This window comes from Rhea americana, unplaced genomic scaffold (genome assembly GCF_003343005.1).
Source record: "Rhea americana isolate MKP2758 unplaced genomic scaffold, rheAme1 scaffold_189, whole genome shotgun sequence".
NCBI lineage: Eukaryota > Metazoa > Chordata > Aves > Rheiformes > Rheidae > Rhea > Rhea americana.
In genome coordinates, this window is record NW_028186027.1 from 636,256 (window position 1) to 655,975 (window position 19,720).

The following is a 19,720-nucleotide window of genomic DNA, read 5'->3' on the forward strand; positions in this document are numbered from 1 at the left end:
CAGCCGGAGCCGCTCGCCGGGCCCTAAGGCAGCTAACCGCGGGGATACAAGGCACGGAGACGTGGCTGCGCCGCAGGGGACGCACCCGTAACGCCAAGCCCAGCGGCCAAACAGATTTTAACTTGTGGATGTTTTCTTTCAAAACGTGTAACTTAGGAATACTGATCTTAAACCACTTCTTCGCCATTATCTGCGAAAGCCCTGGTTTTATACGCACATGGGCCCATGTCAGGCAAAGCTAGTTGAACTGGCCTTCCAACCCACACAGAGCATTTACACTCTTATTTCAGGGACAARTTACATCCACTTTCAACACTGAAGAGTCTTTCAAATCCACCAAAGCAGCACATACTTCTGAGCAAAGAGTTATTTTTGACTCAGTGTTAATATTTCTCATTCAAATCTATGTTCTCAGGATACTCCCAACTGCCAAAACAGTCAAAGATGTTTTCAGTATAAAAGCTGGCTAGAAATTATTGCAATACTGCAAATGAACAAAGATATTGGTGGGTTCAGGCTGAGGCACTACACAACATATCATACAGTGATTTTTAAACAGAGTTATATAAAAAAAAAAAACTTTTTACAATAAACACACCAAGTATTAGAACCTGGGCCACTTCTAACCAAACTTCTTGGACGGGGATTTCATCACTTGAAAAGTTCTTAGGTCTGTATTTAGTTCCCCATGTTCAGCACTGGTAGCTCTGAAGGAATCTTGACAAGGACTGACTGGGTAAGAGTCTCAAGGAGAACCGTGCAAGTCCTTTTATTCTCCAGAGCTTTGTATAATCTGCAATTTGTTCCAGAGTTTAGAAAACAAACCTGTGCTGACCAAGAAAACAAAGCTCACAATGTTTTCTCTATTCTATTTTCTATATTTAGTCTCAGAGCTGGCAGACTTTGCCTTCTGCTCTTGGTCAAAGCTTACAGAACACACATTTTGTGTCCTTTAGGTTTAAACACAGTGGGCACCTGCCATCAGATCTTTAGAGCACAGCACTTACAGAATGGAAACCAAGGACTTTCAGAGTCAGCTGTATCTTTGCAGAGGGTAGTAACCTGTCAACAGCCATTGCAGTAAGTCACACAAGCACAGTGTACGGCTAAATTATCGTTTAGACATCAGGAGAGCGTCTGCAAGGCCCAGCAGGAGCAGCTATTTTGTCTACAATGGGAGTGTTATGAAGAAGAGCCTGAAGGAACAGAAAGGGAAGCACTCACCTCCGTAATAGAGTCCTGTGGCAGTGCACATGCGCCACTGTCCCTGATACATTCCTGCTGTGCTGGGGCTGCACATCTGAACACTGACATCTGCAATTTCCTGGGGCTCCAGGGACCTGACCATCACCATGTTTACATGGCCGAACTGGTCTCCCCCGACATACTTCAGACAAACGCCTGGGGGCCACGCCTCTGTCCCTAGGATTAAGCAGAAGAAAGAATTAATGACAGCACACCAGGAAAAGCTTTCTGTCTGTATGAGAAGGGATAAAATATGCTTATTAAAACAGTTGTGCAACTGTTGAATAGTCAGAGGAATATCAAGCTGTACATAACCAGCAGCGGATGTGGAAGCCAGCAATGGACGTGGAAGAATACATTTCTCAGACAAGGCATAACTGGTTCACTATGCAACCAGCATGAGAATTCTTATTTCTCTTTGAATAATCTCCAGCTCTTCTTCACGTAAGAAAATCCTCAAAGCCCTAGCTGTTACAGTGTAACAACTGAAAAACTAAAAAGGAAAAGAAAAATCAATGTAAAACTGATACTCGCATATATTTCTGCAACGCTAAAGATAAAAATGAGGTCCAGACCTAGTTTTTCCTCATTCCTTTTTGCCTTCCTACAGCTCCTGAGCCTTACAACTTCAAAATACGTGCTATTAATATAAAGTGATGGAAACATTCTTTCAGGGAGTTGCTCCTTTTTCAGTCTTTTGGCAGTCTCAGGAGACACTAATAGTTTGAATGATAATTGAGGAGCTAGTACCATTTTCTAAGTAGATTTATTTCCCTCTCTTGTACTAAACCCTTCTCCCAGCCCTATGCAAAGGTGAAATGGTGAACATATGCTTTGTTTGTGAAGACCAGTGTTTAGACTGCAGATACGAGGACTGACAGTGTGAGCTGGCTATCTGAAGACACACAGAAAACAGTTACTGGATGTAAACACAGCAGTTTCCAGCAAAGATAGCAAGTACTGGGACAGACRAAAAGGAAAGTTTTTCAGAAACTCATGAAAAAACAGTTCAACAGAATTTTCATTTGTATATGCCCTGACGTTTCAAGACTGAGCCAATTACTCTGGGGACAGTGCTGCTTGCTTAAGGTTCGTAGAAGCACTTAAGGAAAGCCTGAACCAAGAAGCTTGGAACCGCTCTAAGTCTATTCTGAGGCAAGGACAGTGGATGCTGATCTGACCTAAGGTTACCTCAAAGGGCATCCTTTGCAATAGCTTGCCCAATAATTTAGTCTGAGTACATACTTCAGGGAAGACATGTCAGGAACTGGTTTTCTAATAAAGTCCTGATGTGTGAAATTAAAATCTAGCAGAGAGAGCAYGATATGAATAAACAACCTGGGATATTTGGCATGGGGGACGTTGCCACAGTTGGAAACAGTACTGAGATAGGGAGGTTTCTGAAAGAGGAGCCGAGCGATTAACTGACCTCGCACTCTAGTGTGTGGGAGTTGAGTATGAAGTCTCATCTGAAAGGCCTGGCAGCCCAGCAACACGGTTTAGTTTAAATAATTTATGTGATTTTTATCAGTTTTAATGGCTTTAGGCTTGCAAGGTGCCTAGAGTGCTGCAACTGATAAACCCTATAAAATGAAATGATGATTATGTCATTCTATTTCAGTACACGCATCTCTCAGGAGATGATAAATTGTAGTAACTGTCCTGCAAAGCCAGCAGCAGCTGTGGGTAGAGTAGGAAGAGGAAATAAGTCTGTTAAATCCTGCTGCTCTTTCAGCAATAGTCCTACTATACAAACTGGTCTTTTGGCAGACAAGCCAAGTAAAGTCCTGGAAGGTATTACAGCAGGGTATTAGTTTTTAATAACAYATAAGAAAACCTGATTGAAACTAGCTTATTGCTTGCATGCGTAAAACTGACAATCTCTCAAAAGCTCTGCTTGCCATACTCGTCAGACACTAAATGCTTCAGTGACATGCCTCAGGTATTTTGYGTTCTAGAACTGAAGTCATTTAATCAAGGGTTTCTGTAGTGTTGTTAAAAACCTTGGCTTTACTTCAGTTATCTACCTAACAAACAGATATTATCTGGAAACACTGTAGTGTYTGATAATGTATCTCAATTAAACCCTTAAATGGTTTTAAAATAGCATGGTCCTACCTAAAATGCACAGTCATAACATCATATGCAAATTTGGATTTAACTAAAACATGCCTCAACAGCATGGTTTTAACAAGATTTGGCCCCCAGCACCAATGTTAGACTACAGATGTACTTCTTAAGTTGAGCTTTAACCCACACAGAACCCAAACCAAATTTTGGCCTTGCCTGGAATGTCTAAGTCAATTTTAACTCCTTTTCTTCRATTTAGAAGATTCAGAAGGTCAAACTCAGATTTCAAGAGGTCAAACATTCCAAGAACAATGAAACAAGAAACACTTCTGKGCAGGTGACAGAGCCCTGGAAKAGCTTGCCCAGAGAGGCTGTGAAATATCTCCTCCTTTGGAGATATTCAAAACCCGCCTGGATGCCATCCTGCGCAAAATGGCCTAGGTGACCCTTTCAGGGCAGGGTGGGTTGGACTAGATGATCTTCAGGTCCCTTCCAACCTCAACCATTCCGTGATGCTGTGATTGCTAAAACTAGTATATTAAATTAAGGCTGGATTTCCATGCAGTAAAGACAACAAGAGGAACAACAGAGGAAGGAGACTGAAAGGAGCAAAAACTGTAATCAAAACACAAACTACGATGTTACTAGTGGAGACACAGGATCTGTCAAATTTGCTACATTTATAAGACTTGTATTTGAGGCACAGTTCTAAAATATTTGCCAGACAGTTTTGCACATTACTGGAGCTCGAGTAAGCTATACCCACTCATTCAACTAAATAGAAAAAGTGAAAAGAAATAATTATGCTCTCTCTCTCTCTCTAGAATACAGTCTTTATAAATTAAGGCTCACACTGAGGGGAGGAAGGGAAGAGGAAGTAATCTTTTCTTACCTCTGATGTACTGATCAAATACCTTTAGTTTTTTAGTATGGCTTTAGTGTTACAATGATATTTAGCCTAAATCCGTACAGTACTCAAGCACTCCAGCTATTTACAAGTAAAAATATTAACACACCTGCAGTTTACTCATGATGATTCATGATATTAAACCTTGTTGTGCTATCATTCTTCTTTACAAAAATGTCGGCAGGTCAATTAAATTCAGACACGCACGTTAAATATTCATGCAACATCCTGTCATTATAACACTTGAGAACAAGGTATTTCCCTTTGCATTCACAGATCTTATATTTTTCCTCTAAGTACACCCCAACAAATTAAATACTRAGAATGTATTTTGCCTAGTCTCACTTCCTGAATTACGGTCACTGTTTTGACTTATCTCATATTGGAACGTGGTCTCTCCAGCCTTGCATCCTCCCAAAACATGAACAAGCACTTCTGTTCTAAGCGTATTAGAAGTAAAGGGTACCTGCCACGTTACCCTTGCAGAGTCATCTCTTCTTCTCAGTTAGATCATTGCATTACTGTCTCTGTCACAAAGAACACAGTTCTACAGAGAGCACAACTACCAAGTGATGGAGACATTCAGAAAAATGGTGACAAAGAGTGGTTATAACATACAGGCTGCTCATAAGCTAGAAGACTGAGATTAAAAGGGAGCTCTCTGCAGACTTAAGTTACCCCATTTGTTTGTCAAGTGATCAGAAACATGACTAGTTCAGGATTCTTAATCTATTCTTAAATTCAGTTTCCATAAAAGGTTGACCTGTACTGCATTTTCTCTTTACCCGTCTCTCGCTAAAGAAGCTTCCTAGAGTTTGTTAATATGACAGCACGTGGAAACAAGATTAGAAGACTGACCAAGCTGCACATCTAGACACAAAACATTTGTGCTGACACAAAAGGGAATCTGCATAGATTGGCAGCCTACCTCAGTAACAAGGCTGCTCAATACCAGCTTAAAGCGCACACAAATCTCCTTCCTCAACGTAGCATCTCTTGCAGTGGACATGCCATCTTTATCAAATAATACGTATGACATGGGTTTAGCTAGTCTAAAAGACTTACCTGTGTTTTGTATCCTCCATGTTTTTGTAAACTGGGTGTCAGGAGGGATGGACTCTCCTTCTCCTATGGTGACATCTTCAACAAAGGACATGGAGGGAACATTGATATTTGGGCTCTCAAAATCATAGTAGGCTCCAATGGCTGCTTGTAGATTCCTAGAAAGCAGGTAAATAAAAACACAACTTTAASGACAAGTGGGGTCAAGGTCCTTTGCACAAGTTTATGTGTTTTGCCCTAAACAGGTAGGCAAAAAATGTTACTCATACTGTATTAGACCTGCTGCTCACATCTCTCTAAAGTTTTTGTCTCTATCATAAGTGAATCCTCCAAGATAACTGAGCTCAAACCAGACTTTTACTTGGTAGAGACAATATTTTGAAACACTTTGCTACTCAGCTTCCTATTTTMATTGAAAAACCTTGTAATTCAGTTTGAGGCTTCTACCCTGTTAGCTTCTTATGAAGTTTGCCAAGAAGTTCAAGAGACATTGAGGGAACGGCTATGCAGCAGTATGTAAACAACAGTGCTGTTTCTTTATACAGGCCTTGTTTCCTAAAGATAACTTCAAGTAAACTGAATCTTTGTTTTATTTTGGCACAAAAGGTCCGAAGGAGCACAGGATGAACAAAACACAAAGAACACTCGATAATTCTCAAGGCCAAAGGTGCATCAGTTGCTATGGATAAGACCTCAAGCTCTGCTGCTTTTGAAACATACGGCCATGCATGAGCTATGGATACTCTATGACTATTTATTAACCATTAAGTGCCTGCTCAACTCTAGATAGTCACAGCTTAAAGAAACTTATAAACCACCTCAGACAAAAGTTCTTATTGTATAAAGACAAATGATGTTGGAAGCCYAGGATATATCAAGTTATTCAGTGACCCACAAATGCTATTGATTGAGACATGGGGTAGCTGAAGCTCATGATAATTAATTTCAGAAGAGGAGCAGTCAAACAGGAAGCAGATTCATGAGTTTTAGCTGTTGTTCCACAATATACTATTAAGTTATTATATAAGCATTTGGCAAGTCATGCAGTTCTTCTGTTTATGCATGTCTGAGGTTGTGGCCCTAAATTTACATGTTGTAAGTAGATGCTGTGAGAAAAGATGAATAAAATCTCACCAGAAGCAACGGGCATAACAACTGGCTTGTATTCTTGCCTACAAATAGTTAGGCTTCCTTTTCGAGCAAGAAAGGAAAGGAATCCCTCCCACCCCACCTCCCCCATCCACGCCCCAGAAAAAAACAACCCTAAAACAAAGCCATGCACAAGGCCAGTCAGAAGCCACACTATAGGCATAAGAGGATTTATTGAGGGTTGATATTGTCTGGTGGAGTGTCCTGTGTCTAAGCTGAAGCCAAAAAAGCCAAGGTGAAGCAAGAGAAACATTTGCAGCATGACCCTGAGAAAGAGCAAACATAGGGCTTTTGGATAACTTGCCAGCTGGAAAGGGGCTTGGAACGGTGAGCAAACCAACTGCCTCCTGTTCAATCCCTACAGTGTTCAAAGAAGAAAAAAAAAAATCAGACATATCCTGTGTAAAAACAGAACTGCCTTGGAGAAATACCACAGATTTTTCCTTGCAGAAAATACAGGAGACCCAAAGACTAGTAACTAGTAACACTGGAGCTCAGGTCAAAGAGGGTAATGGCACTATCAGGCAGATCTGCGAGCCAYCTAGGATGGAAGGAAGAGGACCTAAAAACAGACGTATCAGTTTGGTAATCCATCACCACTGACAGAAGATAATCACACTGCATTAACTGTGGGAGCCACTGACATCCTGGTAAGTCTCCCCAAACATATCCAATGCATTAGGAGGCACCGGAGGAATGTTCTGCACAACACAGCTAGCGCGACTGCTGAATTCAGCAAATTAAGACTTATAGTGAAACCTCTGCCATTATCACGGCGYGGACTTTGAGCCTAAGATGAAACCCAAGAGCCACCATGTAAGACTTTTACCTTTAGAACAATAAATTTCAGACTAGAAGACATTATTCAGCTCTTGGCATTTTCCAGGAGTGTCAGGGCTATATTTAATACAGCCAGCTCAGTCAAATGCTACAGGAAGGGTGCATGTCACATTAGCCAATAAATAGAGACAAATGCTTAGTTTTACGTCACCAACCGCCTGTTGCTTATACACTGCACAAGATTTACATAACTCACAGTGGGGCCGTGCCAGGAGACTCCTGTTCACTCAACCAGTTAACACTACAATCCAGAGTTCACTTTTCACTACAATTTCTTCCCTCTATTACAACAATCCAGTGACAAAAGACAGCTCTTTCCCTTCCTAATTCACCATTACATTAATCCACTTCCAAATATTGCACATCATCTCACATGTCATGATTCTGGGATAAGCAGTAACAATATTTTATTTACACTAAGAAAGAAAACATTAAAGTTGCAAGGGGAAATTTTCTACTGTAATTCTTTGTGTGGCAGTCTGCACTTTTTTGTTTGCTTGGCTGTAAATATGCTTCAAAAGGTAGTGGGCTATTTGTGCACATAGGCCCTCTGCCAACTCTCTTCCCCTCCCTGTGTCATATTTCATTGCTTGCTTTGCCATTGGGAAACAACTCCAGTCCACTGCAGCATTTAGTTAAAATCTAACTAAAGAAGAATACCTGCTGAAAAGCAGATCTGCCACCCTTCTGGGATCAGGTATCACAAACCCTCCCYTCCCACTCTCGCCCTTTTGGTGAACAAGCAGGTTTTGCTGGGGGTGAGGGAGCCCTTTTGTTGATCTGGACATACCTTGGCCTTCCCACTAGAGATTTACAAGGAAGCTTCCAGAAACTAAAGAGAAATTGAAAGCAGCGAGGGCCGGAGTCAGGATGACAAAGCAAATCCGAAGTTCAGGTTCTCCGACAGACAGGCCCCAGAGATAGCTGCGTGGCACCGCTCTGCCGCAAGAGATCCCCGCAGCGCTCGCACTGTGAACTCGTGTTCTCCGGTTACACAAGCAGCAGAGAAAGCAACATATCACTGCAAGCTTTGTTTAAGCTCTTTCCAAGAGACACTGCTCTGCCCCTTCCACCCTCCCATTCCCCCCTCCAAAATCCCTAAGTATTAGTTTGAATGCAGCACCTCCTTTTGGAAAGGTGAGTAACACTTTCGGAAGACTATATTTGCAACCTGATTATTTGCAGGTGCTTGCAGTTGACATGAAATGCATCCTACCACCATCTTGCTATCACAGGTTCAACATTATGGGAGTTTGCAACCAAATGCAAGCCTTAATAAGAAAGAAGGTCCCTCCACAGTCAAACATAGCCAAGGCCCTGAAATTTGCCAATTTAGTTTTTTTGTTTGTTTGTTTTGGCTTTCACTGTCATGCTCCACATATAATTGCCTAGCACCAACAGCATACGCTTTAGGGACAGGTATGAGAAGTTAAACCTGATAAGGAGGGCTTATCATCCAAAAGCTTCTGCTTACACATCCATCCCTGCCTCTCCCCCGTGGTTCTACTCCTCCTAGGCATGACTTGCACCACACYAAAGCAGCTCCATCTAAAGCGGTTTCATTTTGCCAGCCCTGCCAAGCCATCTCATTATGCTTTAAATCTCTCCTGCAACTTTACTGATCAGCCAGCTTTCAGTAGCTTCACTTGCTCTCTGCCACGTATGATAAATTACTACTACAAACTGAACAACTTTGAAACTGTAAAATGAGTGTGACAAATTCAGCCAGTGTAATTTACATGACTGATCTATCCTAATTACAGGGACAGCCATACCTCTGTCTCAGCACAGCCCTTCAGGTGTTAGGCCCTGCTTACCTTTCCTAAATTAAGCAATTTTCCATTTTTACAGCAGACATGGCCTGCAATACTTTGTGGCTCAACCATACTTATAAAGCAGGTCTGACAGGATTTGGCCTCAAACTTCTGAAGAAAGGCCTGCAATCAGAAGTCACTACATTGAACAGTAGGCCTGTTTAAATCTAAGTAGCATTCAATCTTAGCCATAAGAGTAATATTTTGTGAAGGGAGGTTGAGGGAGGGGAAGGAAGATAAAAGATAAACATTATAGCTCCATAGTATCAACCAAATCCCTCCTATCAAACTGTGGCTATCCTAGTCTTTCCTCTCCAAGGACATCACAATGACTTATGTATCAAGTGTTTCTTCAACAAAATGCTACCACCTGCAGATCCAGAGAAAGTGTTCCTTTTTAGATCTATTCTTTTGCTCAGCTGCTCTGTTTCAATCCTCAGGAGCTAGATTACAATAGTGAAGTTAAAACTTCTCTGCTAATAGCTCTGGAGATGTCCCTTAACAACTCTTAAGTGTTTGCAAAGAGGTGGTTTATCTTGAGCCATTCTTTCCCTTCTAGTTTTTTTTCTTTTTCCAGATAGCCTCTTGTTATGCTAAACCAATATATTTAGACAGTAATTACTCTCAATTAAGTAGGTCACAGTATATTCGAAAGAAAAAAAACTTTCCAAATCAATTCACAAACTAGAAGCTACTTTCTACAACCTAACTGCTGTGGAAAACATAAAAGAGAAAAGCATTGCATTGGATCTACACACATGGGGTAACTGGAAATATTTTTGGTAGTAACGGAATTAGATTCCTTGTTATCAGAATGAAGAAACTGAGGCACAGAACCAGCTTACTACAGCGTTATGCTAAGTAGAACATATGCACGATACTTAATCCTTCTGTAGCCAATAAAAGGTACAACTCTTTCAACATACCTCCATCATTCCTCCATATGACTTGAGCATCTTGGAAATAAAGCAACAAATATAGGCAATTCTAATATACAAGGGACATTAGAATCCTGCCAAATAAGTATTTTCAAAACAGGTAGAGGGAAAATGAATTGGAAGAATCATGTATTGTCCAGCAACGATAGCCTTCACATAATACCTCTCCTGCCAACCACCACGCACAGAATAGTATTTTGTTTTGTTTTCAATCCAGCAGCTTCAAGATCTAACCACAGGAAGAAAAAAACACCCTTATGATGTGAAGGCTAATTTGAAAAGATAAAATTTTCTAATGCATTTGTTGTGGAATGTAAGAATTCTCCAAAAGTAATACTTACAATAGAAAATAATGATTAAAGTTTTAATTATGTTATAGGATGCCTGTAATTTTTCATTTGTTGTCAAATTCTTTGCTAATCTCTGATAAAAGAGCCTACAAAATCCAAACCAAAGAGACTGTTTAAGTTGAAACTACAGTATGCAAATTTTGTTCTTATTGGTTCCTCCCTCTTCCTACAGCTACAACACCTATCACTAGCTAAAACAGGGATGAAAGGTTTCTAGTGCTCTTACCTTCCTCACCTATCAGGAACGAAAACAAGGCTACGCTTTGCAGTGGAATATCCATTTAGCCACACACAGTTCGTAGCCCTCAATTCAGAATTTTACACAGGATATAGCCTTTAAACTATACACACAGTAAGCTGAGGATGTTTATTAAATCAAGTAGAAAACACTGACAAATTAAGAAAGTGAATGCCAAATTACATTTCTCCCCTTCTGTGGCTTTCCACAGAGCTCTCACTTTAAAGACAGGCAAACGTCCAATGTACAGTGAGTATTGTATATCCTTGATACTCACATATGGTAGAATACTTATCATGACAATAACTCAGGTGCTATCCTTCTGCAAACACGTAATGCAGAAAAAGCAGCAGTAATAGCAGAGAACAGTGAAATCTCAAGAATATAATATTTTACATAGAACACTATTCTTCCATAACTGAATCCTCAGTCTTTACAGATTCCCCCCCATTCTCCAAATCCATTATGTAACCAGGCACCATAATACTCCATAAGGTGTCCACTGTTAAGAACAGAAAGAAATGTGCAAGGGGAGAAAGTACAGCATATGCATAAATTCTCACTCCTGAAAAAATGGAACATCACTACATGATAAAGGTGGGAGAGACTAAAAATGTATATGGAACGCTTCCTAGTGAGTCAATCCTCAGTACACTCTTCTGCTCCGCTACTGATATGCTTAAWGTCCAGTATCATCTTTGGATTTTATTTGCCTCAGTTATTGGGGACGTGAACGACAGTAGTATGAGCTGGGAGATCTTGAATAGGTATCGTGTTGCTTCTGAGGTAGGAGATGCCTCAGTTCTAGAGAAAGCTGGAGATTACTGGAGGGGAGAGGGAAGATGATGCAGGAAAGGCATTCATTACACCACACGGAAGCACTCTCACCTAGAGTTTTCGACACAAACATTTTCAATAGAAATGGCACGTGGCAATTAAGTGGAAAGTCTCAAGATGATTTGAAGGACTGGAAATTTTAATCAGTGAATGGCTTTCAACAGACACTTTCTGAACGCCAAAATCATATCAGGTATCTTCATTCTTGACCTCTCTTACACAAAACCATGAGTTTGAGGAACTACATTATAAGACTTTAGATGAGCCAAAAGGACCAATGAGGGAAGTCGAAAGCTGTAAGCTAAACTTACACAGCTGAAGGAGAAAAGACAAACATTGTCTAATTTGAAGCTTATGCATTCTCTTACACGAATCCACAAAAAWCATTTCAGTGCCTCAGTTGCACACAGCCAGGTCCAAAATACAAACAGGATATTCCAGGATGAACAGAGACCTGCAGCGATGAGAAGCAACGTTGCAATCTGTACAGTGACCGCACAAGGAAAGAAACTGAGAACCCACAGAAGAGGTACACCATGTTCAGTGCTGCACTCTAAACCACCAAAGAAAAATCACTTTCCTTTAAGAGGCTTTTATGTACGTACAAACGAACACATTGATAACGTAACCATTAGCACAGCCACTGCGCTTGGCTGAGCATTGTCTCTTCCAAACAATGGCAGCCAGTCTTGATGACAGAATCAATACTACGAGGCTGTTACGAGCATAAGCCCGCACAGCCATCCCCAGCAGCTGAACCCTCGTAAAGCAGGTGGTCAGGAGCTTTAAGTGTGGGGTAAAATATTTTGAGAATGTCACAGTAGGAGTTGCTCTCTACTCGCTGCCATTCAAAATAGGCATCAAGCTCTTCACAGTGGAAAGTAATCAAGAGCTGCCAGTACACAAAAGATTCTAGTAACTACTAATTCCTCAGTATAAACTATGTCACCAATCTATAATTGTCTGCATTAAAGTAAAGGGGGATTAAGCTACAGAAATTGTCCGAGAACAAGTTCAGGCACGTAAGGCAGTCCAGCTGGACTAAAATTATATTGTACTCAATTCCTTCTGTTACAGTTGTCTGCTTACGTTTCCATACCACGTGCACCCAGTTTTTAAGTTCTGCAACTCAAGAGTACAGCATAATTTAATTATAATTTATAGTTAAAAATACAATTAATGTAAGTCAATCTTTTCCTCAGAATAACCAGGTCAACTATTTGAGATATCCTGGAGAAGAGAGATTTTTTTTTTTTTTTTTAAACAAACTGAATAAAAGCTGTCCAAGGAAATATCTTTTGATTGGTTAACTTATGCTATAGTTTCATTATTGTAGTAGCATCAAGGGAAAGTTGTGGACACCACAGATGCAATGCTACAATAGTTAACATGTCCTAAGACATCCTCTGTGCTTTAAGTTAACCAGAATGGATTTTGGAATGGACTCTTTTCCGCCTGTAAGGATAGCAGTTCATCAGTAGTTTTAGAGTAAAAATGCCTTCATATTTAAATCATCATCTTTCCCATTCTGTACTACCTGCTTAACTTTTTCAAAATCTTAAATGATTTCTTAAAGCTAGTGCTCCACCTCCCTCACTATATTAAGGTTCAGCTGGATACAATCTGCAAGTATTAATCTAACTAGAGTCACATTAAAACATTTGCTATTTATTGAGGTGCATAAATAACACCAGACATACTATATAGTAAAAAGAAAAGCAAATATGACTTCCCCACCATCACTTCCTTCSTAGATACATGGATAAGCTCTCAACTCACCCAAAGAAGTTTGCATGGAAGAAGGAGGATTTACTTAAAAGCTCATTTTGTCTCAGGTTTCCTGCCTCCTCCATGATCCAAGAACTTGAGATTCCCCCCACAATCCTCTCAGAAGGAAAGAAGTGCTGAGATTAAGCTTGAGATTTATACAAGGCGCTGGGGAAGTTTTCCTCAGATTAATCAGAATGTGGATTAGCAAAAGGGAAGTGACAGAAGTCCCACTGACTGAGACAAAGAGCAGACAAAACATGGACAGCAGGGATCCGTGAACTCTTCTAAGGTAAAGCACACATATCACAACTCCCTACCTGTGATGGCATAAACCTTTGGAGCCCTTGCAGRACTATTCGAAAAATACATTTTTTTGTAAGAAGCAATTGCCAACAGCTGACCAGCCAATAGAGACTAAAGGAAATGGAGCAGGTGACCAAATAGCCCACTTTAATCTCTGAATTCTAGCATACTGCAATAAAACATCAAATTTTCACCAGACAGAATTCTCTCTGATAGCAGTTGGTTAGTTTACTGGACATCTTCAACACTGCTCTGCCTTCAAACAGAGGAAATCTTAGAAACCAAGTAACTCACTCTTCATTCAAGATCTCCAAATTGGGGGGGGAGGGAAATGTCTTGATGTAAACCTCAGTAACAGAATTTTCCACAAGACATGTACAACAGATACAAGTCTTAACAACATATTAGATCTATAATTGGAAGTATTTACTCAATAACAGAAGGGTATATTTGCATCCAAAGAATATTATAAAAGTAGAATGAAATCACTGATTTTATACAAGAGATCAGCCAAATTCTTGGGATTTTGCTGGTGTTGAAGAAAGAGTTGGAATAAAACGCATATATTTTAATGGCAGCAGTTAACTATAAGTGAACCCCTCCACCAGACCAAACAATACAGTGTTGATAAATTGGCTTTTGATAAAACCACATGATAAAAAGTTTGATAGTGCAGACAGATGCAGCTAAGACTGCACATTCCATCTCAATATTCATGTCCTGATGGGTAACGCTTAAAACTTTACGGCTGCATAGTCTGACTTTGTACATCCTTATATTTGCCTTACGCTTATGTTTACTCCATTGATCTTTGGAGCAGAACACACAACTATTTGAAGGAAAAAGAAAAAAGTTACCATATAATGACTTGCTCTATGTATGGGCTTACTCTAACTACAGTAAATGGCAGAAAGCTTATTACACTGAATTAAGAGATGACGACCACTACCCATAAGTAATAGTATCTTTTAGACACCATACAGTAACCTGTTTATGCTTGAGCTCTGAAATGGAGCATTTCAAACCCAAGTTCTTCCAGACACATTCAGACAGCTTCTTTTGAAAAGTAGTCCAAYAGCGTGTTAGAGGACATTTGAATGCCTTTTTTTCTTTTTGGGTGGTTCTGCAAATGCCTGCAAAGTTTAAACATCAAGACCAGGACTACTGGGAAAATACAGGATATGATGATATGAGAAACACATGATGTATAAGTGACTCCTTTCGATTTGAGTCTATATGCTAAATGCTGTATGTCCAGCTGTTCTAATATTTAAATATATTTCAAGTATTTCTCTGTAGTGTGCCTATACTCCAGCACTAATATCAAATGTTAACACATATGCATTCAYCCACAGATAGACTGACAGTATCATCATCTCTTCTGTGCTAGAAAACAGAAATTAAGCATTTAGCAAAAGCAATGAAAAAAGCTATTAGCTAAAACATGTCTTCAGACTCCTGATCAAGTGCATCCACTTCTAGGCAATATAGGGGGTGGTTCTGATACAGAGAATTAAGGACATTCTAAACAGTACACCCATAGAGATAAAAATCTATTTTTAAGGCAGAAGCTTTTTTCCAAGACTAATAAAACAATTACACAGAAATACTAGATACATTTCCATTACTGAGAGAGAATTGCAGATTTCTGATGTAAAAATCAGCCCTACAACTAGTTAATCCCTACCTCACATCAGCTCCCAACTCATGCCTACAGAAATGCCCTACATCTTACAAAATTTAGTAAGAGAAAAGGTTTTTATAGGAAATTTCTGCAGTATTTTCAGAGATAAAGTAGAAGGGTAATTCATAAGTATTTGTATGCACATCTTCATCCTTGGAGTACTAGTTAAACCATGTTGTAGGCAAATTCTTTTAAGCAAAAATAGTGATTCCTCTAYAACAAATCCGTCTTATGAAAAGACCACCTTAAAAGATACCTTGCTTGACCAGAAAGCTAGACCAAAAAAAMCTGTTTGCTATAATATTTTAAATGCACAACAGAAACCATCATTATTTGAAAAAAAAATCAACTAGATTTCATGCCCACTTAATTGTTTAGAAAGCTGATTTTTTTAAACTAGAAATGCAAAAAGAACGTAAACAAACACTACATGTAAATTGCTGCATTATATGTACATTGAAGTGAGCCTTCCAAGTTAGGAATCCCTTCACAGCCAATTGTGTTGAAATATGTATTTCAAATCCAGTATTACTAGCTACTTCAACTCAAATTCACTTTCTCCTAGAATTTAAGAAGTTCTAAGTTTTATTCTGCAACCGCTCACCCTTACCACAGCTGGCAGACTCTCCAGTTAAGAAAAATTGCTCTTCCTTGTTGCAGCACAGTTTCCACATCAACTTAGGAAGAATTCAATGACTTTTACAAAGCAGACTGTAACCAGATATTAAAAAAAAAAAGTGTGTAAAGTTTACCCTGCTCTTAAACTTACTGGTTATCAGCAGTATGGATTAGAGTAAGTGCTAGGCACTCACTTAAAAACTTTTGTTTTGCTAGTGCTTTCAGAAAGCTCAATATACTCTGRTTCCTTCTAGCCAGGGATCCACACCTGTTCTTGCATTGGAAAGTTTGCTAGTAGGGATTCCAGTTCAGATTCATTCAGCATTAACTGTCTGGCCTAAATATTCTGAAGTTTTAAAACATTGACACAAACCCTCTTCAAGGGGAGTTTCTTATGTAGATAGAGTTAGACATTACTGACTCCAGACAAGTTCAGGCACGTTTCTGGCCATGCTATCACATAACACTGAAGAGTTGTTGTCAACACCCAGAACTTAACTTTACCACAAAAATCACTTCTAACAGCCCACTAAGCCCCCTCCTTAAACCAATGGTGTTGGATGTACTTCAGCATGCCGACAGCCGGTTTTTTTGGATTACATAACATCTGGAGCGGGGGAAGGGAACACAACAGGGATAGTTAAGCATGCCATTTAATGGAGGGGGGATTTTATCCTAGATGCAATGGCAGCAAAATGCCCTCCAACTACACTACCTATGTTTTCTTCTCCAGGGAGAAATATTTCAGTGCCAAGACATCTTTTGGAGCAGTTAACTTTCAGTGCTAGGCAAAAAGTCCACAGTCCAAAAGTGAAAGCTCAAGCTCTCACTTTAAAACTTCAGGGAAAAAACAAACAAAAACTAAAAACCACACAACAACAGGATGATGCGTACTGCCTTTAAAGAATATACAGCCAGGACACACAGCAAGGACAAAGTTGCATTCACGTACCACAGCAGAAAGCTAAGAAATTAAAGCAGTTCAAACACAGAATTCAATATGTTATTAAARAGAGGCCTAGGAAATTGTTTAACAAATAACAGAAAAAAAAGACAACACACTGAAGTGTTTAACCTGTATTTCTTGAAGATCAAGGAACAGTCTCAGAAACTTAGGATGCATACATTCTACCTAAAGCATTTTTGCAATATTGCTAATAAAACCAGCTGTCAGGTTCTTAATACTGTCCTMAGCCTGCCAAATAGTTAGAAAGTGCATTGAGCAACTGTAGGTAAAGTGGAGAACTGGACAGCCTTTTAAAGGCTGCTTACAAGTAAGTCTCTATTGTTTCACTGTCTAGCACTAGTTCTTTTCCCTAAATTACCTGAATTTTAAAATAATTCATCTCTTCCAGTAGACTTACAAATTCATTTAAGTATGTTAAATACAATTACTAATGATACTATTGGAAATACTCTTTCAAAACACATTACAGCTCAGATTACTTACCACACAAGATTTCAAAGATGTACAAGGAGGTGTGTACATGAGGTCTGGTTACTACATAATTATCCTCAAAGAACACTTGCCACTCTTGTGAAAAAAGTTATAGTGGAAAACTTTACTTTTTTTTTTTAAATTAACTCATAGACAAGAATAGCATGGATGAAGAGAGCTAAAATAAGGAATTCAGACTACCAAAYAAGCACATTTCTCTTGCCTCTGCTGTGAACTCCCTCACTATTTCCTGCAGATGAACATTAATCCTGATACATATGGAGTGAAAGGGTCATCATTGAAGATAAGTGCTATACTTTTAACWAAGAAAAAGGTCACTCGATAGCCTCATCAAGACAAATTATTTGCAGGACAGAGTGGCAATAGCAGATTCTGAACCTAACCAAAAATCAGACCTAGCATGCCACTGCCTATCATCACCTGGGGGCAGTTTGCATTTCACAGGTAACTTCCATCATGTCCCTCAACAGGACAAACAAAAGGAGTTTCCAAAAAAAGGAAAACATGTSTTGAACACAGCTTTTTATAATGACAGAGAAGAGGGTTAGTATGTTCAGGCTGATATCCCAAAGGCCATACTAACAAGCTGGAGAACAGGACAGACACACAGCAGCAGAACTGCAAACTGCACAGTAACAGGTACAACAAGCAATATTGTAGGTCAGGGAAGAAGCACACAGGCAAGAACACAGGAGGAAAACTAGCAGCACCTGCCAGCACACCTAACTCATATCAATGCTGTTGAAGAGCTAAACCCTCTYCAAGCCACTCTAAAAGTGCTCATACTACCACCCGAGTTGTTTTTATATACTATTCTATACATTACACCAATTTAACAATTTCCTTTTTACACTCTCCAATCCATCTACAAGATTTATCAATGAACATTAAAAAAAAAAGTTGAAAACTTTTATTATGTTTTCAGAAACAAAGTCTAGCCACTGATGTTCAGAAACTAATCTAAAGCTGTTTTGACCAATTTTAACCTTTTCTTCAACTGTAGGTAAAATTTTTAAAAAACCCCCCATGAGTTATCAGACTGCATTTAAGATACTGTTACTTCAAAAAAAATAAAATACTACTGAAACAGAGAGTTATTTAACACAAACCAGGAATACTATGGTTATACATAGTATCTTTGCTAGTAACTTTCAAATTCTTAGCACAGCTCTGTTAAGCTTTCATATCTCCCAAGGAACATCAAGCCAGAATTATGTTAGAAAGCAATATATGTAGTTCAGGTAGGTTTATTCATATTACATGAACATGAATACACACAACACAAGGTCTAAAAGGGTCTTCTGCTGCAAAACACTTATCCAAAGAAAATTCCTCAACTTCTCTAGCCAGACCTTCCTTTATACTACATCAACCTGGGATGGTATTTTATAATAGTTCAGTCCCTCTGCAGAGACAAATTGCCAATGTAACTTAATATAGAACTATCAAAGGAGGAGRGAAAGAAGAAAGGGGAAAAGTAACAAAGTTGTCTTATGACTCTTATTAGTTCAATGATTACACAGAAGTTTCTTCCAACTGTTGATATCAAGACCTTCACTTGTAATCCAAAATTCAAACTAGATCTTCCTGGATTTGATGTTACGCCATTAAGAAAAACTAGCAACTAAAATTAGCTAAGAAATCCCTGCTAATGATATCTGTAATAGAAAACATCTCACTCTTGTGCATCCTTTAACAGTGAAGAAATGCAAAGATAACAAGAGGGTTGTATTTTGATCAATGCCCTACACATCAGCAAAACTCTCAKAGATGGTTTACATGATGTAAGTGGTGATAACGAGTCAAACCCAACAGCCCAGACAACAGCAGTTTCACGACATTCTTTCAGCCACTGGGCTAACTCCACCACTAACACTCCTGGTTTCTATTTTCCACCATTAAAGGCTGCACCTTTCCCACATTTTTCCCTCGAGTTGCAGCTTCCCCGATTACATGTTTTCTTCTAGGGCAGTGGCAAAGAGCCTTCAGAAGAAAAGAAAAAAAAAGAAAAAGAAAAAGCCAGAGTTTTAGAGAAAGACCTAGCCTGCAAGCAGACGTTTAAGTTTTACCCAGCGCMTGGGCAACTTTCACATGGAGATCGTGGTAGCTCCAAGACTTTCAAGCAGCCTTTTCTGCTACAAATTTTCCCTCCTGCCGAGGGCTGCTTTAGGTGCCAGGCACCACAGTCCGCCCCTGAACTCACCAGCGCGGTTTCTCCTCCCGCCCTGCAGAGAAAGCGCCCTTCAGGAGCTCCTCGGTCCGCTGCATCACCTGCCTCCCCCGACCCCCCCTCCTTCGCTCTCCATTAGTCACTTTTTAACAGCCCGCAGCCCTTTGTCCCCGGGGGCCGGAGGAGGCAAAGCACCGTGCCCCGGCCCGCGTCGGGACTCGGAGCCTCCTCGGTCCCGTCCTGCTGTTTTCCTCCTCGGCTCTGCC

General features: G+C 39.8%; 1 protein-coding gene across 1 annotated transcript in view; it reads right to left on the reverse strand.

Annotated features, from left to right (window-relative positions):
* The window catches only part of ILRUN (inflammation and lipid regulator with UBA-like and NBR1-like domains), a 24,860-nt gene extending 5,146 nt beyond the window's left edge, over positions 1-19,714 (reverse strand). The window contains exons 1-3 of the mRNA XM_085302225.1: positions 19,488-19,714; positions 5,288-5,442; positions 1,225-1,422 (exon numbers count right to left, since the gene is read on the reverse strand). Of these exons, the coding sequence (XP_085158351.1) occupies positions 1,225-1,422; positions 5,288-5,442; positions 19,488-19,552 (418 nt within the window). The 5' untranslated portion in view covers positions 19,553-19,714. The remainder of the gene's footprint in view (positions 1-1,224; positions 1,423-5,287; positions 5,443-19,487) is intronic.
* Positions 19,715-19,720: the final 6 nt, after the last annotated feature.